Raw genomic sequence first — 22,947 nt, forward strand, 5'->3', positions numbered from 1 at the left:
TACTTTGACCTGTGGACTGCAGGCACCATGATTCGAATCTCCAACCCTCCGGTTGGGAGACGACTGCTGAATGGAAAGGGAAAAGGTGGCAAAGGGCTCGGTAAGGGATGCGCAAAGTATCACTGTAAGGTTCTCCGTGACAACATCCAGGGAATCACCAAACCCACTATCCGGCATCTGGCTCGTTGCGGTGGAGTGAAGCTTATCTCCGGTTTCATCTACAAGGAGACCCGCGAGGTGCTCAAGGTCTCCTTGGAGAATGTGATTCGTGACGCCGTCACCTACATTGAGCACGCCAAGAGGAAGATGGTGACTGCTATGGATGTGGTCTACGCCACACCTATGCTAAACTCTACTCTGCTCTACCCACTGAACCACAGTCGCCCCCAGGGTTAGACTCCAGGAAACAACCATTTTGGTGACCACTTGTGTGTTTTTTTGTGTGTGTGTGTGTGTTGATGCATGTCAGGTGCAGCCAGGTACAACATGGAAAAGAAGCAGAGTGCATTATTAGTGTTAGGAATGCACTGCGAGCAGCTGGACTCAGGGCTGGCTTTAATAATGGCCATTCAGCTTCACTTATCCCCTTTAAAAGCACAGATGGAAACCTGACTTTGATTAATGTCACTGATGTCATGATGGCTGAACTGGAGAGGCTCCATCAGAGAGAACTTCCACATGAAGAAACTGATGTACTTGTTCATGAGGTGCATAGTCACCATGACCGCAAGTCAACATACTGTAAATCATCAATCAAGTCTCTGGAGAGATGCACTATTTCCTTATATTCTTCCTCTGACAAGGAAATCTATGAGATGTGGTGATGAAAGATTCTCTCCCTTTGTCTTCTCTTACCAGTCATGCACTCCATTTCTAAACTATGATGGGAAAAATATTTACTGCAGACATATTGCCTATAAATATTCACTCATTAGTCTGCTGATGTGATTGACCAGCTTTTGTGAATGAAAGACAGAAAGACTGGTTGTGCCTATCAGCAAATACTGCATATAGCATGACTTACACACATGCATCGTATAAGGACAAATGGTGCGTCATGAGGTGTGGCAACTCTGTTTGACCATATTGATATAAACACATGCTGAGGAATTGGATATCTTATTTTAAAAAATGAGCTTTGTGAATAATCACACATTTCATAATTCAGATATTTTCACAATAAATTATTCACAGCGGACTCTGGCAGATCACTTGATCGTTTATTTTAAGTTGGCGTGGGCTTTAAAATAAATTTTAATACCTGTTGTTAGATTTACTAGCTGAGGCTGATGTTAGGAAAATTGCGAGGCGTCTGTGTTTGCCCATTTTGTGTTAATAGCCATAACCTTCTGCACAGTGTCACAGGGAGAGTTAACTGAAGCAAATGGAAACAATGGTGGCACATTTAAAGTGCAGCATGATATGACTGTTGCCATAGTGAAATAGGGCAAGTGCATACCATCAAGCCCATCTACATTTCTCAACATCAGTAAGCCATTGTTTTAGACATATACTGGTCATGTAATAGTTACAAACAAATTCATGACAATTTTGTCTCTGGTGTCTTTTGACAGCTCTTTGGTCTTGCCCATGGTAGTAGTTGGCGTCTGACTGACTGTGGGGTGGACAGGTGTCTTTAAAGAGCTCAGACAGGTGCTACTAATTTAGATTAATGAGTGGAGTAGAGGTGGATTTTTCAAGGCACAGTAACAGGTCTTTGAGAGCCAGAATTCTTGCTGTTTCTCAGGTGTTCAAATACTTATGTTCAGCAGTGCAAGACAAATAAATTCTTTAAAAATCATACAATGTGATTTCCTGAAATTTTTTTTTAATTCTGTCTCTCAGAGTGGGAATGCACCTACAATGTGAATTTCAGACCCCTCCATGATTTCTAAGTGGGAGAACTTGCAAAATCGCAGGGTGTTCAAATACTTCTGTTCCTCACTGTAAATAAATCTAAACTTGACCTCTAACCTGTGGTTGGAGAGCTGCTGAGTTCAGCCGCAGAACAGACTGAAGAAATCTTCGTTCACTCACTGTGAACTTTGGATTTTTCTCACCTCAGTGACAGATTGCTCCCTTTCTGCCTGAGGCTAAATTACATCTCAGCTGAGCATCTCCTTCACAGTTAAATTTGGAGATTTATCTGGAGAGGTCTTTTTTTTCTAATTTCCTTTGAATCATGTCACCTCCTGACCTGATAGAATCAACAGCGCTCACAGGTAGAATGAAATGTCTTATGTTTCTTTTAGTTGATGTGAGAGGGTGAGGCAGAGTATTAAGTATTATGAAAACCGAGTACACAGATGAATACAAAGGTCAACTTCTGTAAAATATGATCTGTAATAGAACTCATTTTCTGTGAATTTATCATGGTTTCTCCCTTTTAAACCTTCAGTGGCAGACTTTACAGATCAGTGACTGAAAACAGTGAAACAGCTGAATCAGAATGTAAACTTCCTGTTGCTGTACTGTTAAGAAGCAGCACATTGGCATTTAATTTTTGTGAAAACAGCTAATCTAGTGTTCACTGTAAAAAACAAACAAGCAAACAAACAAAAAACATGCATTTCCAACATACATGCTGAAATTAAAATAACGGGAAAATCTTGTATGTGGGAATTACTGTAAAGTTCTAGTTTTTAAAAGAAGATGTCACTTTTTCAAAAAAAAAATAGAAAAGAAAATACATATAAATAAAATTGGTACAATTTGACCCATCATAAGTTAAAACTCTTCAGGTACTTTTCCTTTTGGCAGTTTGAAGAACCCATTCATGGTGGAAACTTAACTGTGTGTTTGTAATAAATATTAAATCAAGTCTAAGTTGATATTTTTAATAAAAATAAATAAATTATGCAAACCATGATGAAGGTCACTATTGAAATCTATGTTTATTTCAAACATTTAATATCAAACAAAACCACTAAAAACAGTCCTGTGCACTGCCTTTGTACCACTTTGGTACAAAATGTCATCAACAACTGCAATTAAGTTTGTCATGTCAAATGAAGAGCTGACTTCTATGAAATTACAATGAATAAACGCCTGCATACATATATAATCAAAGATTAGAGCTATGTTATTATGAAGTTTTATAATTTTTATAAAGGAAAATCCCTGGGCTTTAAATGTTAGTGTCTTTTTTTCCTATAAACTTGTAAATATTCTATATTTCATTTAAAATTAAAAAGAAAAAACTATTTAAATTGTAATAATGTACTTTTAAAAGATAGTTATTTCTATAATTTTTTATTATGTGTGTATCTCTCTATCACTCTTTCTCTCTCTATATATATATATATATGTGTGTGTGTGTGTGTGTGTTAAAGGTTACCATAAGATTAAGTTTAGAGTGATTGTCTTTATAAAATGGTTATTGCCTCTGCACAGGATGGGGGTACTGCTTTTAGTGGCATTTTTTAGTTGATTGGTTGGTTTGTTCCCAGCGTAACTCAAAAAGTAATGAATGGATTTTTCTGATTTTTTTTTTTTTTTTTTTTTTTTTTTTGGGGGGTGGGGTGTGGGGGAGTGGTAGAGTGTGGTCCAGGAAACAATCCATTAGATTTTGGTGCTGATTCAGATGATCAGGATCCAGTCTTTTTTTTTTTATTTATTAATGTAGACCACTGGGATTGTTGGAAAGACTGACTGGATGTGAGCACCCTTGTGGTGCAAGTGTATGGCTGCTTGCTGAACACTTGGAGCGAAGATGAGTGGAGCTAATAAGTGCAGCAGGAGGCACATTGGCAAATGGACTCTAAAGTGGATTTAGCCAAATGGTGTGAGTTCTGTGCATCTATGAAGGACTGTTACAGTAAGTACACATTGTTATTTTAGTCTGTATGGGACATTTATTTAGCCATTAGTGGCATTGAGTGATCGTTTATGTCTATTGTTTTCTTGAATAACTTTCAAATTAATAATGATATCAATGTTATTCTGAATGCTTTTCAGAGGTTTTCATGGTCAAGATATCTTGGGAATGTTGCTTTTATGTGTAATGGTATTACACATAAGCTTTTCCGGAGAGGTAGGATTTTATATTTTAACATACTTGGCAAGAAAGTTTATAATATGATATTGACATTGGCTCACAGAACAATCAATTGGATTTTGGTGCTAATCCAGAACATCATGCAGATTATTAAAAAAAATGATTCTTCACTGTTGTTATATAAGGCCAGTTCACTGGCACAGAGCCCTGAGGGGCTAATATTGGACACTCGGCAGAACTGCGGCACAGGCCTGTTAATTTTTTAGTTATTTTAGTTAGTCTAGCTGTCTAGATATTTGTTATACTATTATTATACAATACAATATAACAGTAGTTGGGGGTTGCAGAAAACTTCACACAGTGAACTTAGTTGTGAATATTGAGGGAAGCTTAAACCATCGACTGTTCTGAAACTCAAAACGCTTGCTGTCCCCATAAGCTACATCAAGAGTATATGCTATTTTCATACAAAGCAAACCGTTGGTTTAAATCTTGATCAGAAACCTCGATAGTGCTAATGAACACTGGTACTATTAAGTGTTTGTGTCTGACTTTGATAAACCCACCCAAAATGAAGGTGTTAATGATTGCAGTAGAGCCTGTTTTCCAGTTACAAATGAATGCAGCAGCACAACATGTTATCATCGGTGTCAGCAACTCAACAATACACAAGCCCCAGTAAACGTCCAAGGCTTTATCACAAAGGAAGCCTTTCCTGGACAACTGTTGATGAAAGGACGATTGAATGAGTGGCTACTACAAGATCATCGATCTTTTGACTTAATCAGTGGGATCATCCTTTCTATCACTCTATAAGACAAATAGTTAGAAAGATGAATTGTGAAGCAACTGGACAAGTGTAACTGCAGTCACATAACAAAATTCATAAAGCAGAGAAATGCTGTTGATTGCTTTGCCTTCCATTACTCATTTTAAATCAAGCCGGGGATTTGATAAAGGCACCCCACCACAGGATACCATCTTATTCAAATCCCTCATCATTCATCTGCTTGCCAGTGCCGCAGCCTGCTTTCAAAGACAAGACCAGCATCAAGCTCACATCCTGATGAGTCATGGACAACTGTTGCCTTTCTTGCACAGGACTCATGTCTTGCAGCGCCATGGTTGTGCTGGTGAGCGGCTTCAGTCTGGCATCCTCAGCCTCATTAAACTAAATGTATGCATATTTAATTGGGATTTATATTTACGGGTTGATCTCTCACGGCCAGCTTAACATTATGTCCTTTAATCTCAAAGAGTGCTGATGACAAAAGTGTAGGAATATTTAATAGGAAATGCATGCCATTGCATCACAGCTAAAGAATGCTGGGTAATTATTTTGGATTATTTTTGAGTTGGCTCTATTCCTGATTAATCAGTGTTCCCTTATTTTTTAGAATTGCATATGTTAAGCCTTTCTGCTGTTCTTTACAATGACTATAGCTAGACTGAGAAACCCTCGTTATAGCTTCTAGCTAATTATTCAACTCATGGATCCAGGCTCTGGAAGGCTGCCTCTGAATCTGTACGCTGTATGTGTGAGCGGGACCCATTGTTGCATGCAGTGGATGTTACAGGAATAAGTGTATGTGCATGCATTTGACATTTCAGTACTGCGCTCCTATTGTTTGCATTCTGGCCAGTGTGTTTTATTCTGAACATTTTCACTGTCTCCGTTGTGCTGTGGTGAAAGACGTGTTTCATTGTCTCTGCATATAATGCGCAGGCCTGTGTGCACATGCTGCTTTGGGTTTCTGTGTCAATTTGACAGTGTGAAAGGTTTTCTGAGTCTCATGTGTGGGCTTTATAGCTTCTGAGTTATGTCTTTTTTATGACATATTCAGAGATGCGATCACAGGGAGTTGTCAGGCAGTGTTGTCAAACATTGAGCCAAACAATGAAAAGCAGTATGTGTTCAAGTCAAAATAATGTCAAGCCCGTACACTGCATTGATGTTTCAGCAGCTTGTCCTGTATTGTTACATAAGAGTTTTATAATAATGTGGTTAGTCATGTTGACTGAGCCACAATTTCTGCCAACGTTCAGTATTTCATGCTTTTATTTTGACATATTTCCTCTGTCATCTACCCCAGCTTCACTGTGCCTATGATTACCTTAATTACACTCACCTGTTGCTCATTGTCTCTGCCTGGCATTTCCATGTATTAATACCTCTCACTCCTCAGCTGGTTGTCAGAGTGTTTTGTCTTCCATGCTCTTTACGTTTGCTCTGGTCCATCTCCTTCACCTTCGTTTTGTCTCACATGCCCTTCACGACATCTCTGCCCATCCTCATCAGCCTGGTTTAGCCTTTCATGCCATGCGCTGGTCATTTCTTTCATCTTGGTCTTTGTTGCCACAGCAGTTGACATGCCAGCAGTAGCTCTTGTTGGCATTTCCACCTGTTTCTTCATCGTTCATGGACCCATTATCTGGTACCACATCTTATTGTCTGGTGTGACTCCCTCCCTCCCTCCTTGAACAATTCTCGCAGTAACCAAGCTGTTACTAGAAACACTCAGCACCAGAACTCCTGTGTTATCTCCTGGGAACTAAGACTATTACCAATCACCTCAGTCCATGTTAATTCAGTGGCGGAGCAAACTTTAGATTTTCTGTTTCCTTTGGTAATGGAGTCACCTGTGACGAGATATACTTAGCTGTGACATTGAAATTCCCCTGTGAGGAAAAGTAACTTATCTGAGATTCTGTTTTCCTTACGTCTGCGTTAAGCCGTTTTTAGACAGAACGTGGTATGCGCTGCGCTTGCTGGGGGGGGGTTGGGCGCAGTACGAGGGCGGAGGGCGCACGCGCAAATCATGCATATGTTGGACACCAGTTGCTAGTAGACCAAAAAGCTTTCTGGGAGTGGTTAGCAGATATTAACTAGTTTTTCAAGCAACGGATTTGGATGCACTACGTATGTATTTACATATCAGCAAAAAGCTCTGGCTTTAAGTTGTATTGATGAGGAGGAGGCGAACAGTTGCTGCAACGAAGAAGGAGGTGTGGGTCCACTAAAATCAGCTTCTCCTTCATTTTCTAAGTGGTCCCTCAGGTTCTCTGCAATTAGACACATCGAAGTGCCGTCACAGAGCACTGCACCCAAGTTGAACTTTTTATAACTTCAGCGCAGCGAGCAGGGACGGCACGCATGACCTTGCACTTGCTCTGTGCAGCACAGATACATTCTTGCACCATGCAACACATAGAATTGAATGGGTTTGATAGCGGAGTGCAGCAGCCACTGTGTCCTATATGAAAATGCCTTTATGGTTACCTATGAGGAGAGACTTGAGTTAATACATACTGTACCTGAGAAGTTAAGCAGCTACCTGGGTTGTTCTCTCCTGTCTTATTAAGCCAGTTCATGGTGTCACTTGTTTTCCCTGCTCACTTCTGTTGGACTGACAAACTGCAAAAATTATCAGATGTTTGTGGTTATGATTCAGAGCTGCTACAGTGCAGGCTGTGACAAAAAATAGAGGAGCTAGGATTTCAATCAGTTTTATTCTGCCCTATCTTTTTCTGAAGAAAGTGAGTGCAGTTTAGGTGAGTTCAATTTTAAAATAAAGTAAAATAAATAAAAATACCTTTTATCACACTGAGAGAAAATGCTGTCCTTTGTGATTGGCATAGAAACACTGATGAATGCTAATGAGTAAAAGCTTGAATTGTATAAAACCCAGCATTTTAACTGTAGCAGAAATTACTACAATTTAGGACTATGAATTTAATATTTAATACCTTGTAATAATCAGGGCACCAAGCTTTTGAGCTACACAGTATACAAGTGATTAATTAATTCAGTCTTATCTGAAGTATTAAAGTTCTCGGTTCACTGACCAGTTTATCCATAAAAGAGAAAAGATGACATAAGAAATAGCCTGTTATAAGCTAAATAGCTTTATTTACATATGTACAAGAAGGGAGAAGGGAATTGAGATGTAAAATGCATGAAATGGTTCCGCTGAACAAAAAGAAAGCTAAGGGAAAGGATGGTCTGTTGTTAGCGATGGTGGGGAATTTAAATTATACCTAAATCACATTAGTTTTTGGAACTAAGTCTTATGATTTAGGCAGTAATTTGGAGGGATAAAATAACTATGTTTCTGTGAGTTATAGGCTTTAAATTAGGAGCGACTATGGTTTATGAGACACCAGCTTAACCATCTTGTTAGCCAGGCTATGTCTTCACATGGCCTGTCTTTGTTCAAAGCAGTCTTTGTTGGGACCCTTTCTGTGTTAGTGTAGGGACTGGTGGGCAAGAGTTCCAGGGCTCATTGGGGCTGCCAGCGCCACTAAAGATCGGTCGTTGCCTGCTTGGTCGACTTGCTCTTCTTGTTGAACTGCTTCTTGGTTTGCGGTCGTGGTCGCTGTTCCAGACGCAGAGGTCTGTGTGTGTGATGTTTTAGAGATGTTTAGAAGGAAACCACATCTAATTTGATCTTATCATTGCTGAATTGTTGTGATGTATCTTAAGAGCTTAACGACTTGGCTTAAATAAAATAAAAATAAAAGCTTTGTCTACATATTTGGCTGAAGACTGCTCACAGACTGGTGCACTAACACTTACTGCTGTTTACACGAAAAAGATTCAAAAATCATGATCAAATTGAATAAGAAAAATAAGAAAACTTTTAGTGATATGGGCATATGATTTAGATAAAAAAAAGAATTTAAGACAAAACATGGAAAAATGTAGAAGAGAGATGCAGATGGCAAAACATTTTGGGTTCAAACTTTGTTCTGCACAAAGGGAGGCAGGCTTGACTGGTTTAATTTCCAGGTTCAGTGTTTGGAGGGAGATGTCTTTCTGCTCCTTGCTGAAATACTGCTCTGATGCAGGTTTTATGGAAAATAAATTAGCACTTGTAGTCAGTGGCAGTTATTTTCCTTTGCTCACTTTCCATCATGTAACCTTGGCTGTATGTTTTTTTTTTTTTTTTTTTTTTACCCCATTTGCTGCTTCCGTAGATCACAACGCCCCATAACTTTACAAAATCTACAAAACTACAAAAATGAGTCGCAGGGCTAAAAACAGTGGACTAGAATGAATCATTTCTGTGCACAGTTTAACAAAACATTGAACAATATTGTTAATATGTTAAGAGATATGACATTTTATAATGAAAGACTACAAATATAATGAGATATATATTGCTTTGAATTTTGACTTTATATTCTTTTAAATTTTACAGCTTAAACCAAAAATTTTCTTTAGTTGAGTTGATCTTAAATTTTATTATGAAAGACTTGGGACCCAACATGAAGTACTTTGCATGGTTGCACCACTTTACCAACACACCTAAGTTGATAAACAGAGTGGCTGCACTAAGTGAAATGGTGATTAGCAGGAGAGGTCATATTTGCACATCTAATGACTGATCTATGCTCAAACCTTTGTTCGTAATGGGTGAGATGTTTTGGACATTCATTAGAACTCTTCCATCACGTTGTATTTGTTAGTGTATGAATGGTTGTGCATGAGCCAAATCTTTACCTAAAATCAAACATATTAGGTAGAGTTCTTCAAAAACTAAATAGAGATAATTGACAGAATTCCAGTAATGTTTTCCTTTGCACTGTTAAATTTTGCTTTGGAGAAATATACCCTGCTTTTTTTAAAGACACAGTTTTGACTAGTTGACAGACTAAAAAACAACTTTTTGACTTTTTTAAAAGGTGTAATCTGTTTCTTTTACAATGGAAAAAAGTAAAAGTTATATTCACTTTCTAGATGTACATTGTCCAAATCAACAGTCTATGGAAAATCTACCTCTCACCCATCTACATTAAAGCATGTTTACTAGGAAGCCAGCTATCTACAGTAGAATAAACAGGATTTGCAATACAGAGAAAGAGCTCCAGAGACAAACCAATTCAATTCCACTCTTACCCAGACAAGTGGCTTTGAAAGGCATTGGATAAAGTGAGTGACCATCATAGAGACTATCACCTAAAGCCTCAAGAAAAACAAAACGAACCATGCCGAGTTCTCACTTACAGTGAATCTAGCTCAGAGATCACTGGTTTGTTTTACAGTCCAATTAAATCAAATTTGTATCAGTGATTAAAGGACCAGTGCACATTGAAAATAGCTGAAGCATCTGCTCACATTATTCCCCAAACTACATAACTGCAAACATCTTTGAACATCTCATCTGATTTGGGTGTGCTAATCTTTTTTATTGCTTTGAATTTTGACTTTGGTTCTATACACCCTAACTCCCCTCTTTATGTCTGTTGTCGACTGCTGTCTTCTTTACCTCTACAGAAGGGATAATTGGACAAACGTGAAACAGCACACTTGCCCATAGAAAAGAAGGAAGACTGAGGAGATTTATACTAAATTACCAAATCCCATTTATTCACCTACTCTATATCACAAACATATTTCAAATCTCCATTATTGTGATAAAAAGAAAAAACTGGAGTTGCTAAAAGTGTAGGAACGAGCCTGTGTCTAGCTGTTCCTCACTGCTGCACACAAGCCTTCAACTACATGCACAGAGCAGTCTGCCATTGCGCTGTAGCTGTGTGACTCAGTGGCAGCAGAGGGGGGCGAAGGACGGCGCGAGTTAACACAGAGAGAGACAGGCATTCTCATCAGTGACGGGCTCACAGGCTGCATGGACAGAGCTGTGGTGCAGGAGGAAGAGAAGAGGTGCAACCGGCGGAACAAGCCGCCTGAAAAACTGGTGCAAAACAGAGGAGCACAACGCGAGAGACCGCGGGAAAGGGAGGGGTGGGAAACAGATAACTGAGGGGGAGAGAAGTCATTTGGACCAGGGAGTAGGAGCACGCCGGATGAAACTGACGAGAACACAGAAGGAGGAAAGCGTACAAAGAAGCCTTCCCTGACGGAAGAGAGAAGAAAGGAAGTGCATGCAGAAAGTGAAAAAGAAGGACTAGAGGGAGCCCGACAGGAGGTCTAGCTTACGGGACTTGACTGGCGCGAGTGAAGAGGAGGAGGAGCATGAGAGCAAGTTGATGGATTTGATTTACAGAGTATATTTTGAAGGAGGAGCAGGGACATGAAAGGAAAAAGATTAGAGATGCTGTCTTTCAGTGGAGGAGAAAAAACTAGGAAGGAAGGAAGAAGAAGAGAAAGTAAGAGGGGAGGGTTATGTTAAGATCTGAGTGTGACAGAACAGATTATCTCTGGTTTGGTTTCCCGCAGGAAATGTGAATTTATATATGTGTATGCACATTAGTGCCTTCTTCTCCATATGAAAGTGTGTTGTAGTTTCAAACTGTGGCTGTGGTGCTGGGGAGCAGGTCCACAACAAGATGACTTTACCCCGTGGTCACCCTCAGTACCTAATAACACAGAATAAAGCCAAGTGGCGGGAGAGACGAGGAGCCGACCAGTGACATCACAAGGAAGTCAAGGCATCAAAAGTGAGACCGCAAAGTGGGACAAGAAACAGATGAGCATGGAAGACCTTTGTGAATTCAGTTACGGCTTGTACTTAATAACGACAAGGAACTGATTGCTGCCTCTGGCTGCCGAATGCATCTGCCAGCCAGTGAAGCCAAAAGCACCACACAGACATAACTCAGAAGAAGAGAAACCACAGTGCTGGAACAAGACGAGCTCTCCTATGACAGACTGTACCACACCAACCAGTTCCCTCCACGGTTGTCTCATTATTTTAATTACCTTCTCTTCTTTCATTTGTTTCATTTTCATTTGCTCTCTTCACTTAGCTCTTGGTATTTTGTATTCTATCCTCCTCTCTCCCTCTCTCTTCCCCTCCCTCTTCCTCTTGCCTTTGCTCTCTCTGTCTCATCCTCTCGTTCACTGTCACACTAACTGCAGTGGATGCTGGAGTCACTCACGTAGAAGCCACCTTGCTTGGAGCACATTTGCCTTTGTGATTTTTTTTTTTTGTCTCTTCCCTGGCTGACTTGGATGATTGGAGCAGTGTCTTATCAAGAGACCAGGAGAGATGACCAACAAGTAGCTGCTTCTGAGTACAACACATCTCCTGCACCACCAGGAGAAGACGACTTCAGAACACACAGATTTCTTTGAGGCTACTTCTACGTGTGCATATAATACTTTTACAGTTAAGACTGCATGGGTTATTAGTGTAAGTAAGGCCAAATATATAATCCAGGATTGGATTATAGTAGTGGATTTATCCTGGAGCTACATGTGTGCCCCAGCCCCTGAGGCCTGGCTGGAAAATGAAGCCTTTCCTGTGGCTGTAGGAGCGCTGTGGGCAGCCATGGCCCTGGAGGGGCGCTGTCTCCGGCGGGGATCCCCGGCCATGATCAGAAAGGGCCGTCAGCGGCGTCCTACAAAGCCAACTCTGGCTCAGGCCACTACCACTCTGCTGTCAAGGACACGCATGCATGGCCTGAGACATGTTTGTACCCCTGGTGGGTCGGTGGGTCGCAGGGCCTTCTGGCTGCTGGCCCTATGCACCTCCCTGGGGCTTCTTTTATCTTGGTCCTCTAACCGCCTACTTCACTGGCTTTCCTTCCCTACTTACACACGGGTCCACACCGAGTGGGCCAAAGAACTGGCCTTCCCTACAGTCACTATCTGCAACAACAACCCCATCCGCCTTTACAAGCTCACCAAGAGCGACCTCTATTTTGCTGGCCACTGGCTGGGCCTGCTGCTGGCGAACCGGACAGTGAGACCCATGGTTCTGGACTTGCTTCAGGAGGACCGTCGGGCCTGGTTCAGAAAGCTGTCAGACTTCAAGCTTTTTCTGCCACCCAGAAACTTTGAGGGAACCAATCTAGAGTTTATGGACAGACTGAGTCACCAGCTGGATGACATGCTCCTGTCATGCAAATACAGAGGAGAGCCCTGCAGAGCTCACAACTTCTCTTCTGTAAGTCAGTCTTCTTTGGCTGTGTTTGCTGGAAGTTATGTACCAACTCTGCCAACGTAAAAACACTCCAATGTTTCCGCCCTGTACATCTCCTTTACATGTTGTCTTTACTGCCATTTACCCTAGTCTAAACATCAACTAAAGGTTGCAGATATATTGTGTCCTGCTGACATGACAAATTGCTTCATTTCATTATGTCTTAGGTGGCTATTCTCCTGTGCCGTACCTGCTTTGAGTTATAAGGCTTTAAATCACAGTATACAAGCTGTCATAACATTGGGTTATAGCTGACTCTCAGAGCTTTCTCGGTCTTCATACAAAAGTATTAGCAAATCTAATGCACAGGGTAATTATGAAATTGCCACCACCACACTTGTTAAATGAATGCTGGTGTAAGAAAGATAACTAAAGCTTTTGCAGAGTAAGAAGAAAAAGCTTTGGAAAGTAGCATGGTCATTCAATAACATGGAATGCAATGATTACATTTGGGCTTTTGGTTGAGCATCACTACAAACCCTCCACAGCAGGAAAAGTTATATCCATTTCTCTTTCCCCAAGGAGTTGACTGTCTGATTGCTCTGATATCTTCTTTTCTGTTTGGCTGGCTGTGGGTTTGGGGACTTCTGTGCCAGCACTTCCTTGCGTACTCCCTTGACATGCCTGAACCATGGAAGATGTTTTCTCTGTGGTAATGCAGAAGCTGCAAACTGTCAAACTGCCTTTGAAACTGTCTTTTTTTTTTTGTATTTCTGTTCTTTTTGCTTTTTCTACTGTGGCCTCAGAGTCAGAGACTGACTGAAGGAGAAATGGCAGAGAAATGCCTGTCTGCGAAGGTTGTGCATGGCTTGTGGTGTAGCTTGTATGTTCTGGCTGTGTTACTACTGTTGAGTTTGTTGGCTTCGCTTTTCATATTTTTGTTTAGAGTATACCTTTGATGCCATTTATAGTCACATTTTTTTCAGCAGTTGTTTTTGTATTGGTTTAGTAGTTGTTTGTCAGTGGAAAATTTATTTAAATTTCTATCCCACAAATATAAGACTAAGACGAAGCAAAACATATATATTGGATTTTAACCTGACATGTTTGTGGTGAAGTATTTAAAGGGGAAGTCCATGGATTTTGCCAATCGAAGTGCGTTTACAGGTCTGGGGGCGTACCAGTGCATGTGTGGTGGGGGAAAGTTGTGTAAATCCTTTTCTGGCTTTTGAGGGAGAAAGTAAGGACACAAAAACAATAACGGAAAGCTTTGAGCAAAAATACACAGAGCTTGTCCCGATGACACCACCTACAATATCAACATGATCTCAACATCGGCAATACTATAACTTTCTCAAGTGTTGCCATGGTTTCTGTTTACGTTGCGCAAAAGCAGAAATTGAAGGGAAGAAGTTGTTTTCTGCCAGGCCTCACTCTGCCTCTTACTGGATGTAGCTTTTAGTCCTCCAGATAAATACAAAGAATCTAAGATAAAAAAAAAAAAGATGCTGTCATAGCTGTTGTCTACATGTATGCGTTACAAAGCAAAGCAAATACATCAACGGCTTTAGTGCTCCATTGTTTTCAGGTAGCACCAATAATGCCATATTGTTCATAACATGAACAAAATAAAAGTCCAGTCTAAATATTTGTGTAGATAAGTGTAGTGGCATTGAGAACAGAGAAGCAGAGCCTGCTTTTGGCTTGTTCTCCTGTTTATTTCACGGAGTTAAATTGCATCAATCAGAAAATCATTGTTTGCTTGGAGAAGGTGAACAAAGTGGAGATGAATTGCATCGGTTTTTGTTTTCTTTTGTCTAATGAATCATTTCTAATATGTCTAACTTCTAGAAAGTCAAGTATATCATGCAGTAGGCTCCCCAATGTTGAAAACACAAACTCATGATTGCCTTTTGATGGCAGTGTGATCACAATGCCGAAAATACAGTGCTCAGTCAAGTACACATGTGCTCCCTGTCTTTCACTAAAACACACTATATAAAATCACACACTCATGTTTTAATGGTCTTTTTCAAGCTCTATCATTTGTTAATGTTTGAACATCTTTTGATCAACCTGGATGATTTTTGATAGTTTCTCCACCTCTGGTGGGATGGTGTTGCTCTTTTTGTCCACATTGTCTCTGTCCACTGTCAGAACAGGACAAGGTGCACCTTGTACTTGAAGTGCTGAATCAGCACCATGTATCCATTAACTCTGTTTTGATGCTTCCACATTTGTTTTAGTGTAGATAGAAATGTTGCATTTAGATGTGAGGATCAGCACAACATTGGAAAGGTCTGCTGATGCACCTGTTTTGTTAATGTAGTAGTCACAGGTCTGTTTTTGTCAAGGTATTGCAGGGTTGAATTACTGTCATAATGAGTGTTACCAAAGTGAAACTTGTCAAATGAAATGAGCTGAACATGGGAGCTGTTTCAATAAATCTGAGTATAGTAGCAGTTTGCCCAAGCTCAGTGTTCTTCTGGCATTTAATAAGCTATGTGTGAACATAGTGTATGATTGGATGATGGAGAGAGAATTGTCCTCTGAGAGGAGATACTGTGCAAACTTTAATCAACCAGTCTGTACAACAACTCTGAAATATCAGTAAATTCAAAGAAGGTGAGGCCATGAAGGACGCCGTTGCTGCAGCAGCATTATAATACTATACTATCCCAAACATTTTCATCTCAAACTCACTGAGAAGAGAACTATTTATTTATACTTACTTGTACTTATGAATATTGTCAGCTTTATTTTGCAGATAAGAGCCACATGGATGCCCCAGTCCCATTTTTGTTTTCATCTTGTTCTGCTTCATAGAGGGCCTTGTGCCGTTAACAGACCCTCAGTGGTTTTGCTAATCTAATTAGCCTGCTGCTGCAAGTCAGCAAAGACTCACTGTAGCCTATTCATTATCACTGCAGTTAGAGCACTGTCAGTCTAAGAACAAAATGATACAACCAGCAGATTAAATGGGGGATAAGGCACACACACACACACACACACACACACACTTGCAAGTAAATTAATATCAGTCCTTTTTTTGTGTATGTGCACAGATTTGTATGCCTTCATTGGTGATTATTGTGGAGAATAAGTGAGAAATCCAGTTTTAATATCGGCTAATTATTGGAAGATTAGGAGTGCAGAGGATGTGTTAAACTGCCAAACAGCAGGTGGTTTGAAGGGAGGGCCAAAGGAAGGTACAACTAGTGGTGGGGAAAGAGAGATGGTATAAAGAAAAGACATCTGCTTGGTCTGGTTGGGAATACAAATGCAGACTTGCCTACCTGTATGCTTTTGCATTTTGATCTCAAAATGTTGGAATGATTTGTCACTCTAACATACACCAAAAGCTGGTGACACCTTTTGAGTTTGATTTATTGTGCAGTAATGTTAGTCAATGAGCATCTGACCCATTGTCATAGGTCTTCCTGTCAAAAAAGTAAAAGAAGGAGGAGAAGAAGAGTACAATCGCATAGCGCCGAATTCAAGGATAATGCATTGCTTTAATGTAATTTCAAGAGATAGTAGCTAGGATCCACAAATTGACAGTAACACTCTTGATCTTGATTTCATCCCTCTTGTTCCCCCTCCTCACTAAGGGGCTGGCTGGCTCCTTGTGTGAGGATAATTCCTTGAACTTCAAAGGTAAGTGGTCTTGAGGGGGGTGAGACTGTGATTTAAGTAAACATTAACCTAACATTAATGCTAGCTTGCTTGTTCATCAGTCACCAAAGTAATTTATATTGTTTGTGTGTCACAGATGGTTAAACATAACTTTTCATATTATTGATACTAATTATTACAGTCCAAACCCGTAATTGTAATGAGCATCACGGCACACCTGGATGAAACTTGGCAAGTGCACAGAAATTTCTAGAAAGTTACCAGGAGATATGCCTCCACCTCTCCAGACTACTGATACTGATATTGACATGAGTCATCAGGGATCTGCAGGTGATTAAATCAACATCAAATGTTTATTATCAGAGAAATGTGCTGGCTGCTGTTGTGATTAAAAAGGGGTTAAACCCGCCACATCCCTGACAGGTGGACCACCAAAACTTTCTTCAAGGTTGGCACATCTGCAGATGGGTCCCATAATTCTGGCCAAACCTCTGCAACAGCAGGATTTTAGGTGCTGAATCTACTATATCACAGTAGATGGGAACTAGTAGGATACTGGCTAATCAATAAATCTATTAGCTTCGCACTGTGGTTTATAGTGGTATATTGTGCTAGCATATCTCCAATAGTGATATACTCTCAGCCACCCCACATCTAGGCGCAGCTTAACAACAGGATGACTGATCTGGAGAAACATTCCATGTTACCTTATCAAATCACAACTAGATAAGCCTCTGTCTATGTGGAGCAGGTACAAATCTGCACCTTACTTTTCAGAGCTCCATTGAGGACAAGATACCTGCGTCTGCATTGACAAATTAAACAGTGTTGGAGTTTGAGAGCACCACCTAATCCCACTCCATAGGGAGGGGATGAAAAAAGGTGAACCTCTTTGCCTGGCCACTGTAATGTATCAACTCTGTCTCCGGGGAAATCTCATAACTGCAGAGCCACATTAATGCTGCACCACACTCAGAAAGTGTTTGTGTTTGTTTGAGGAGGTTTTTTTTCATATGTTGGATTTGTGAATTGTGTTATTAATGTTTATGCCTCGTATTAAAGCTGTTATAGTTTTTTTTTTCAGTTTTATTATACTAACAGTAGATCACATGACTACTTGTACATGAAAGGAGTTGTCTGTAGTGCCAAATATACAGAGAATTATCACCAGACTTTGCAGCTTCGGCTTCAGCTCATTGTTTTGGTTTATGGGCTACAGCTTTAAAACACCAAATGGCAAATTAAGTTAGAATCTGGCTGGTGTGCATAGTGGGAGAGCGTGTAGCACATAAAGAGAGATATTTTCTCTTGCAGTGAAAGGCAAATTGCCTTGGACTTAGGATTCAGCAGGTGATCAGAAACGTGACTCCAGTTGAATGGTAATGTTGCTTCATGTCTGCTGGCTGTGTACATATACAAGTTTATCTTCTGTGATGTTTACCTGTAACCTTCTAAGCAGTTCTTTCAAATCACCTTCATTTCCATTTTTCATTTTCCTCATATGAATCCTTTTTGTTAGGTGTTTTACATTTAACCTGCTCAGGTGGCTCTTCTGTTTATGCTGTGGGATAACAGGTAGGGACAGCACAGAGGTTGGCTCAGGTTGCAATTTCATTGTCAGTAGGAAAACTGGACTCATACCATTTTGCGTTCCACATCGGCCATATAGAAAATACCGAGGAAAACGACAAAGTTTCCCATGAAGCCACTCACAAAGCCTGGTCAATCACCACTGAGCCTGAAGGGGCTGCTGACTGAGTTTTAAGCACTTCCAGGTAATAATACAGGTCTCTTCTCCTCTCATATGTCATTGCACTTTTCAGTAGTGTTCTGTAAAGAAAGACCATAAGCTATTGATCTGGCTCAAAATAAACAAGAGTGGGAGTCAGGTGGAAGCAGCGGCTTCAACCACAGCAAACTCATTAACCCAGGCAGCCTTGTGCTTGCCATGCACCACGTCCCCAGTTCAGTTCACTCTTCAGAACAAATGACCCAGGTGGTTTTATGAGCTCCAGCTTCCATCCTATATTAAAAACCATAACAGTAGTGTGTCTTGATATGAATGGCCACAGCACTGGTCATTGATATGCCACAACCACTGGGTGCAGCCAGTGTCCAAAAGCTGTTTGACAGTGAGCCGTGGGCCATAGCAAGCAGTCACCTTAATCTTGTGCTGTAATGCAAGCCTTGAATTCAGATGAAAAGATTATTCGTGGTTAGTATGCATAAGGTTATGCATAAACCACAGGACTTGTAAAAGGTTAGTGGCTGAAATAGCCAGCTAATGGATGCTGTTCTCTTTTATGAATACTATTACTGTAGCCGAAGCTATATCTAATCTCCGACTCACCTTATGAGGGACACATAAATTACAGCAGATAAGCTACATATGCAAACATCATTTTTGTAATATTATAAAGAAAAAAACATTTGCTTGTTATCGAGTGTTTATGTAAGACATGAGGGAAGACAGTTTGTTTCACCTTTAGTTTCACTATTTACTGCTTTCCCTCGTGGGTCATCTTTCGCTCACACACACGAACACCTTCTGTACTATGCATACTACTACACCCACAATTCAAATCTGTATTCACTCTCAGGACCCTCTGGGCCACAAACACCCACCTCCAGTGTTGTCTCTGCATTCCAGGGGGCAAGAATGTAAATGCTAATGGACACAATTTAAGAAACAGCCTTCAGTACAGTAGAATACAACAAACACTACAACAGTGAACCAGAAATTACCCTAGAGTTGCATCAACAGCTCTCAGACACAGAGTCAACAAGAAGACAACATTATAAGTAATATAATGGTAAGATTTATTGCAGGGCTGCTGTATTGGATTGCATTGCATTGCACTGCTGTACCTGTTAAACTTGGGTGAAATTGTTCTTCTAAGTGTAAAATAAAATGTAGCCAAGAGGTTTATAGAGACAGTTCATTTTTCTCAGCCCCCTGAGCTGTGAAACACACCGGCATTGTCTCAACACCACAGGTATTTGACTATGACTGTGACCTCCAACTGACTTTGCTATCTGTTTATGTTTCTGCATGTCGGGTTCTGCCAACTTTGTCACTACCTGTGCTGTTACGCTGTAACTTTAATTAAATTAACTAACTCAGTGTAATTAGACTGTTTGCCAATTTCAATCCAAGTAAACTCAAAATGTCAAATTATCACATTCAGGGTTTTTCAGAACTTATTATCATGAGTCTGGTTGTAACTTAAAATAATAAGAGAATTAATACCCAACATAAACTTTGAAAACTCAGAAACCTCAAACTAATCAGTACCAGTTTGGTTAAATCAGTTTTTTAATGCGGGTTGCTGACATTTTTGTGTTGAAATAATTAGTTTTTACAGCTCAGGTTATTTGAGCCACAAGTGCCGCCATTTACAGTAGTTACATGAACCAGCGTGGATAATCGAGCAGTTGTTAGCTCTGTGGGGCTGTGAATCAAAGTTCCTGATGTCAAACTCTCTTTATGAAGCTCTGCTTTTTTTGAAATGGGTCGGGACTCACTTGGACAGCTGTGAAGAGCATATGTGAGACACGAGGCACCTTCACATAAACAATCTGTTAGTACTTGAAGGAAAGCACAGGCACAGGGAATAGAGCTGGCCGTGTCCGCAGGACTTGTTTGGCGCCTTAATCACCAGCAGGCGTGCCGCTGACACCAATATGGGCTTCCTGTGGTGTGATACTGGCTCTGTCTGGCTCTCCTTATAGGTGTCCTTTATTATGTTACAGGGCAGCAATCAGCCCACAGCCATAAACACACACACACACCAAGATACAATCGAAGAAAATAATACAGCTAACTTCTGCAGCACCTGTTCTCTAAAACATTGCATTTCTTGTCTTGCATTTTTCACTTAATTGTCCTGAATCTGCAGTTTTGTTATAAAAGATTAGTTGCAAATTCTTAAGAGGCACATATACATTAATTCACATTGGACACAGACCAAGAACATTTTCTTTCCTAGGACTGCTTTCTTCCAGGGGTCAGACATTATGTGATGTGGTGGTGCATAGGTCGAAGTTGCAGGGATTAACTTAGCTCAGAGGATGTTCAGGTCAAACTGCAGCTCAGCATCAGAAGTCACAAGCTCCCCTGTTCTGGGCAAAAAATGCAGATCTAGCCATGTTATACAGTAGATATTAGCCATGCAGTTTGAATCTCACCCAGCTGCCTCCTCCTCCTCACACAGTGTTCCTTAACATGCATTACTGGCATGCGTTACCAACAGCATCTGACTTGTTCAAAGATAATGGTGCCGGTGTCAGCCACCTCAGCTCTATGCACAAAACAAAGAAGTAATTTTGCCCTATTTTTCTTGTTTTAATCAGATTCTTGCATGCAATGCTGATACTATTTCACCCATGAAATGTACCTGCTTGCTGACATTTTATGGTTTCTGGTGCTATCTGTCGAAAACAGATTCAGCAGTTCCTTTACGCACCACTACTTTTCTTCTCAACTCTAAATTAGGATGGAGTCTCAAGGTGCGAGAAATAAGATTGCACCCATAACCCACTCCCCTTTCAATTACTGCTGCCTTTGTGCCATTCAGCAAGCACTTAATCCACAGCTGTTCCAGGCAGCTGGTGAGCAGTAGAAGGCTGTAGGCTGCTGGACAGAGCATGTCTGCCTCTTCCTCCAACCTTAAACAGTCGCTGTAGATCAGAATTCTCAAAGTGAACCAGTTTAAAGCAGGGCTGAGTGTGAAGGGTGGCAGCAGAAGCAGAATGAAAAGAAAACAGCAAGTAGATGTTTGTTCTCACTTCAGTCTCACAGGAATGTGAAAGAGGAATCAACTCGATCATACAAGCATATTCTCCTGACAGGTTTTTTTTAAAGGTTGTGCATCTTTGTTGTAACGTGGTTCTGTTGGTATTGTTTTAGTCAGCACGCACCACCATGCTCATGCACTCATAGTTTACACTGCACATACCCGTCCACATTTCTCATGTATGCAACATAGACTTTTTGTTCTGACTCAAGGACTTGTAGTGCATTCCCTGTGACCTTTCTAGACCTGTTGGTCAGTTGTTTATGTCGATCTGGATGCTACTAATGTCTGGCTTAATCCATATTTTATAATGTTTTCACATGTAAGAACTATTGGATTCCCACCTCTCCATTTGGATCTGTAGCATCTTCAGAAATGAAATAATAATACAGTATGTGTGCATTTGTTAATCTTATGCACCATGCGATCAGAATCATTTAAATTAATCAAAATCTGATTCCTTCCCTGTTTTTTTTCATCTTTGGATTTCATTAAACTTTAAATATTTTGTCCCTCAATGCAAACCAGAGGGGAGTCCGTGTTGTCCTGGGGTGAAGCTGAGAGGAGAGGTCCAGGTGGTTTTGTAAGTCAAAAGGAAAAATGGTAAACAACCAGGAAAAGGAGTGGGCATCAAGAGGTGAGGAACATAGCAGCTTGCTAGATTTAACCTGAACAATATCAAAGAGAGAAACCTCTCTGAGAGCTTGAGCTGCTGTCAATAATTTAGCAAACATTCTCACTGTTATTTCTGCCTTCTCCTTCAGACATGAATGCCTGTATGGATAATGGAAACACAATGAGCAGTTCATTGCAAAACACTGTCTACTTAACAGCACACTTCAGATTTACATTCATACTTATATTCTGCTGTGTATATATTCTATAAATACTGTATGTAAACATGTGAACTATTTATATCTTTTGACAGATTCTTCTCATTCAACTTTACCAGAGAATAACAAGTATCTCAATATTTTCATTACTGTTTGTTTTCTTTCTCAGAAGGATATTAATACAGTGAGCTGTGTACAGTAGGGGTTATTTCAGGACTTACTTATTATTACTTTGATTGGTATGTGGCTATGCAAAAGAGCCAAGATAATCTGGAATAAAACTACAGACTAATTAAAGATGAAGCTATGAACTAATACTTGAGCTAACCAAACAGAACCCAGAACTGTGTAATAAAAGCATATTCTTCTCCAAATGTGCAGTATATTTATTAACATTAATTGGAAATTTTAACTATCGTACTCTGAAAGAATGTAATAATTCCCTAAATCTCAGTGCAGAGTTGCAGTGAAAAGATACAGACAAAGCAGTTGTGTGTCCATGCCAGTATTAACACCAACATACCAGCAAGCTTTACAGACTTTCATTATCATATAAACAGTCATAAACATGCTGTTACAGTTATAAAATTGTCACAGTTTAGGGTATTTCACAATTGAGTATGAATATTTTAGGTTTTCTGACTCATTCCATGTTTATTCTGTTCACTTTTTTATTATGTAAACTAAATTTTTTGGGGAAGTATAACAAAATCAAATGCAGCTAGAGAATATTTTCACATTTACTTCATCACAAATTATAATTAAGATCATTGTCACTTCTGAAATAGTGAAAAGATTTCTACTTCTAGTTATTCAGTTCAACTGGCACTGTAAGAAATTATCAACATGAGATC

At 40.1% G+C, this 22,947-nt stretch overlaps 1 protein-coding gene across 4 annotated transcripts in view; it reads left to right on the forward strand.

Annotated features, from left to right (window-relative positions):
- The window catches only part of asic2 (acid-sensing (proton-gated) ion channel 2), a 360,784-nt gene that overhangs the window by 230,832 nt on the left and 107,005 nt on the right, over positions 1–22,947 (forward strand). Inside the window, exon 1 of one of the 4 annotated variants that reach the window (XM_020605426.1) lies at positions 10,571–12,852. The exons of the other annotated variants lie outside the window; for them this stretch is intronic. Coding sequence (XP_020461082.1) covers positions 12,160–12,852 — 693 coding nt within the window. The 5' untranslated portion in view covers positions 10,571–12,159. Of the gene's footprint in view, positions 1–10,570; positions 12,853–22,947 lie in introns of those variants that run through there. 4 annotated transcript variants of the gene reach the window in all.

The sequence above is a fragment of the Monopterus albus genome, unplaced genomic scaffold (assembly GCF_001952655.1).
Source record: "Monopterus albus unplaced genomic scaffold, M_albus_1.0 scaffold70.1, whole genome shotgun sequence".
NCBI classification, from domain to species: Eukaryota; Metazoa; Chordata; class Actinopteri; order Synbranchiformes; family Synbranchidae; genus Monopterus; species Monopterus albus.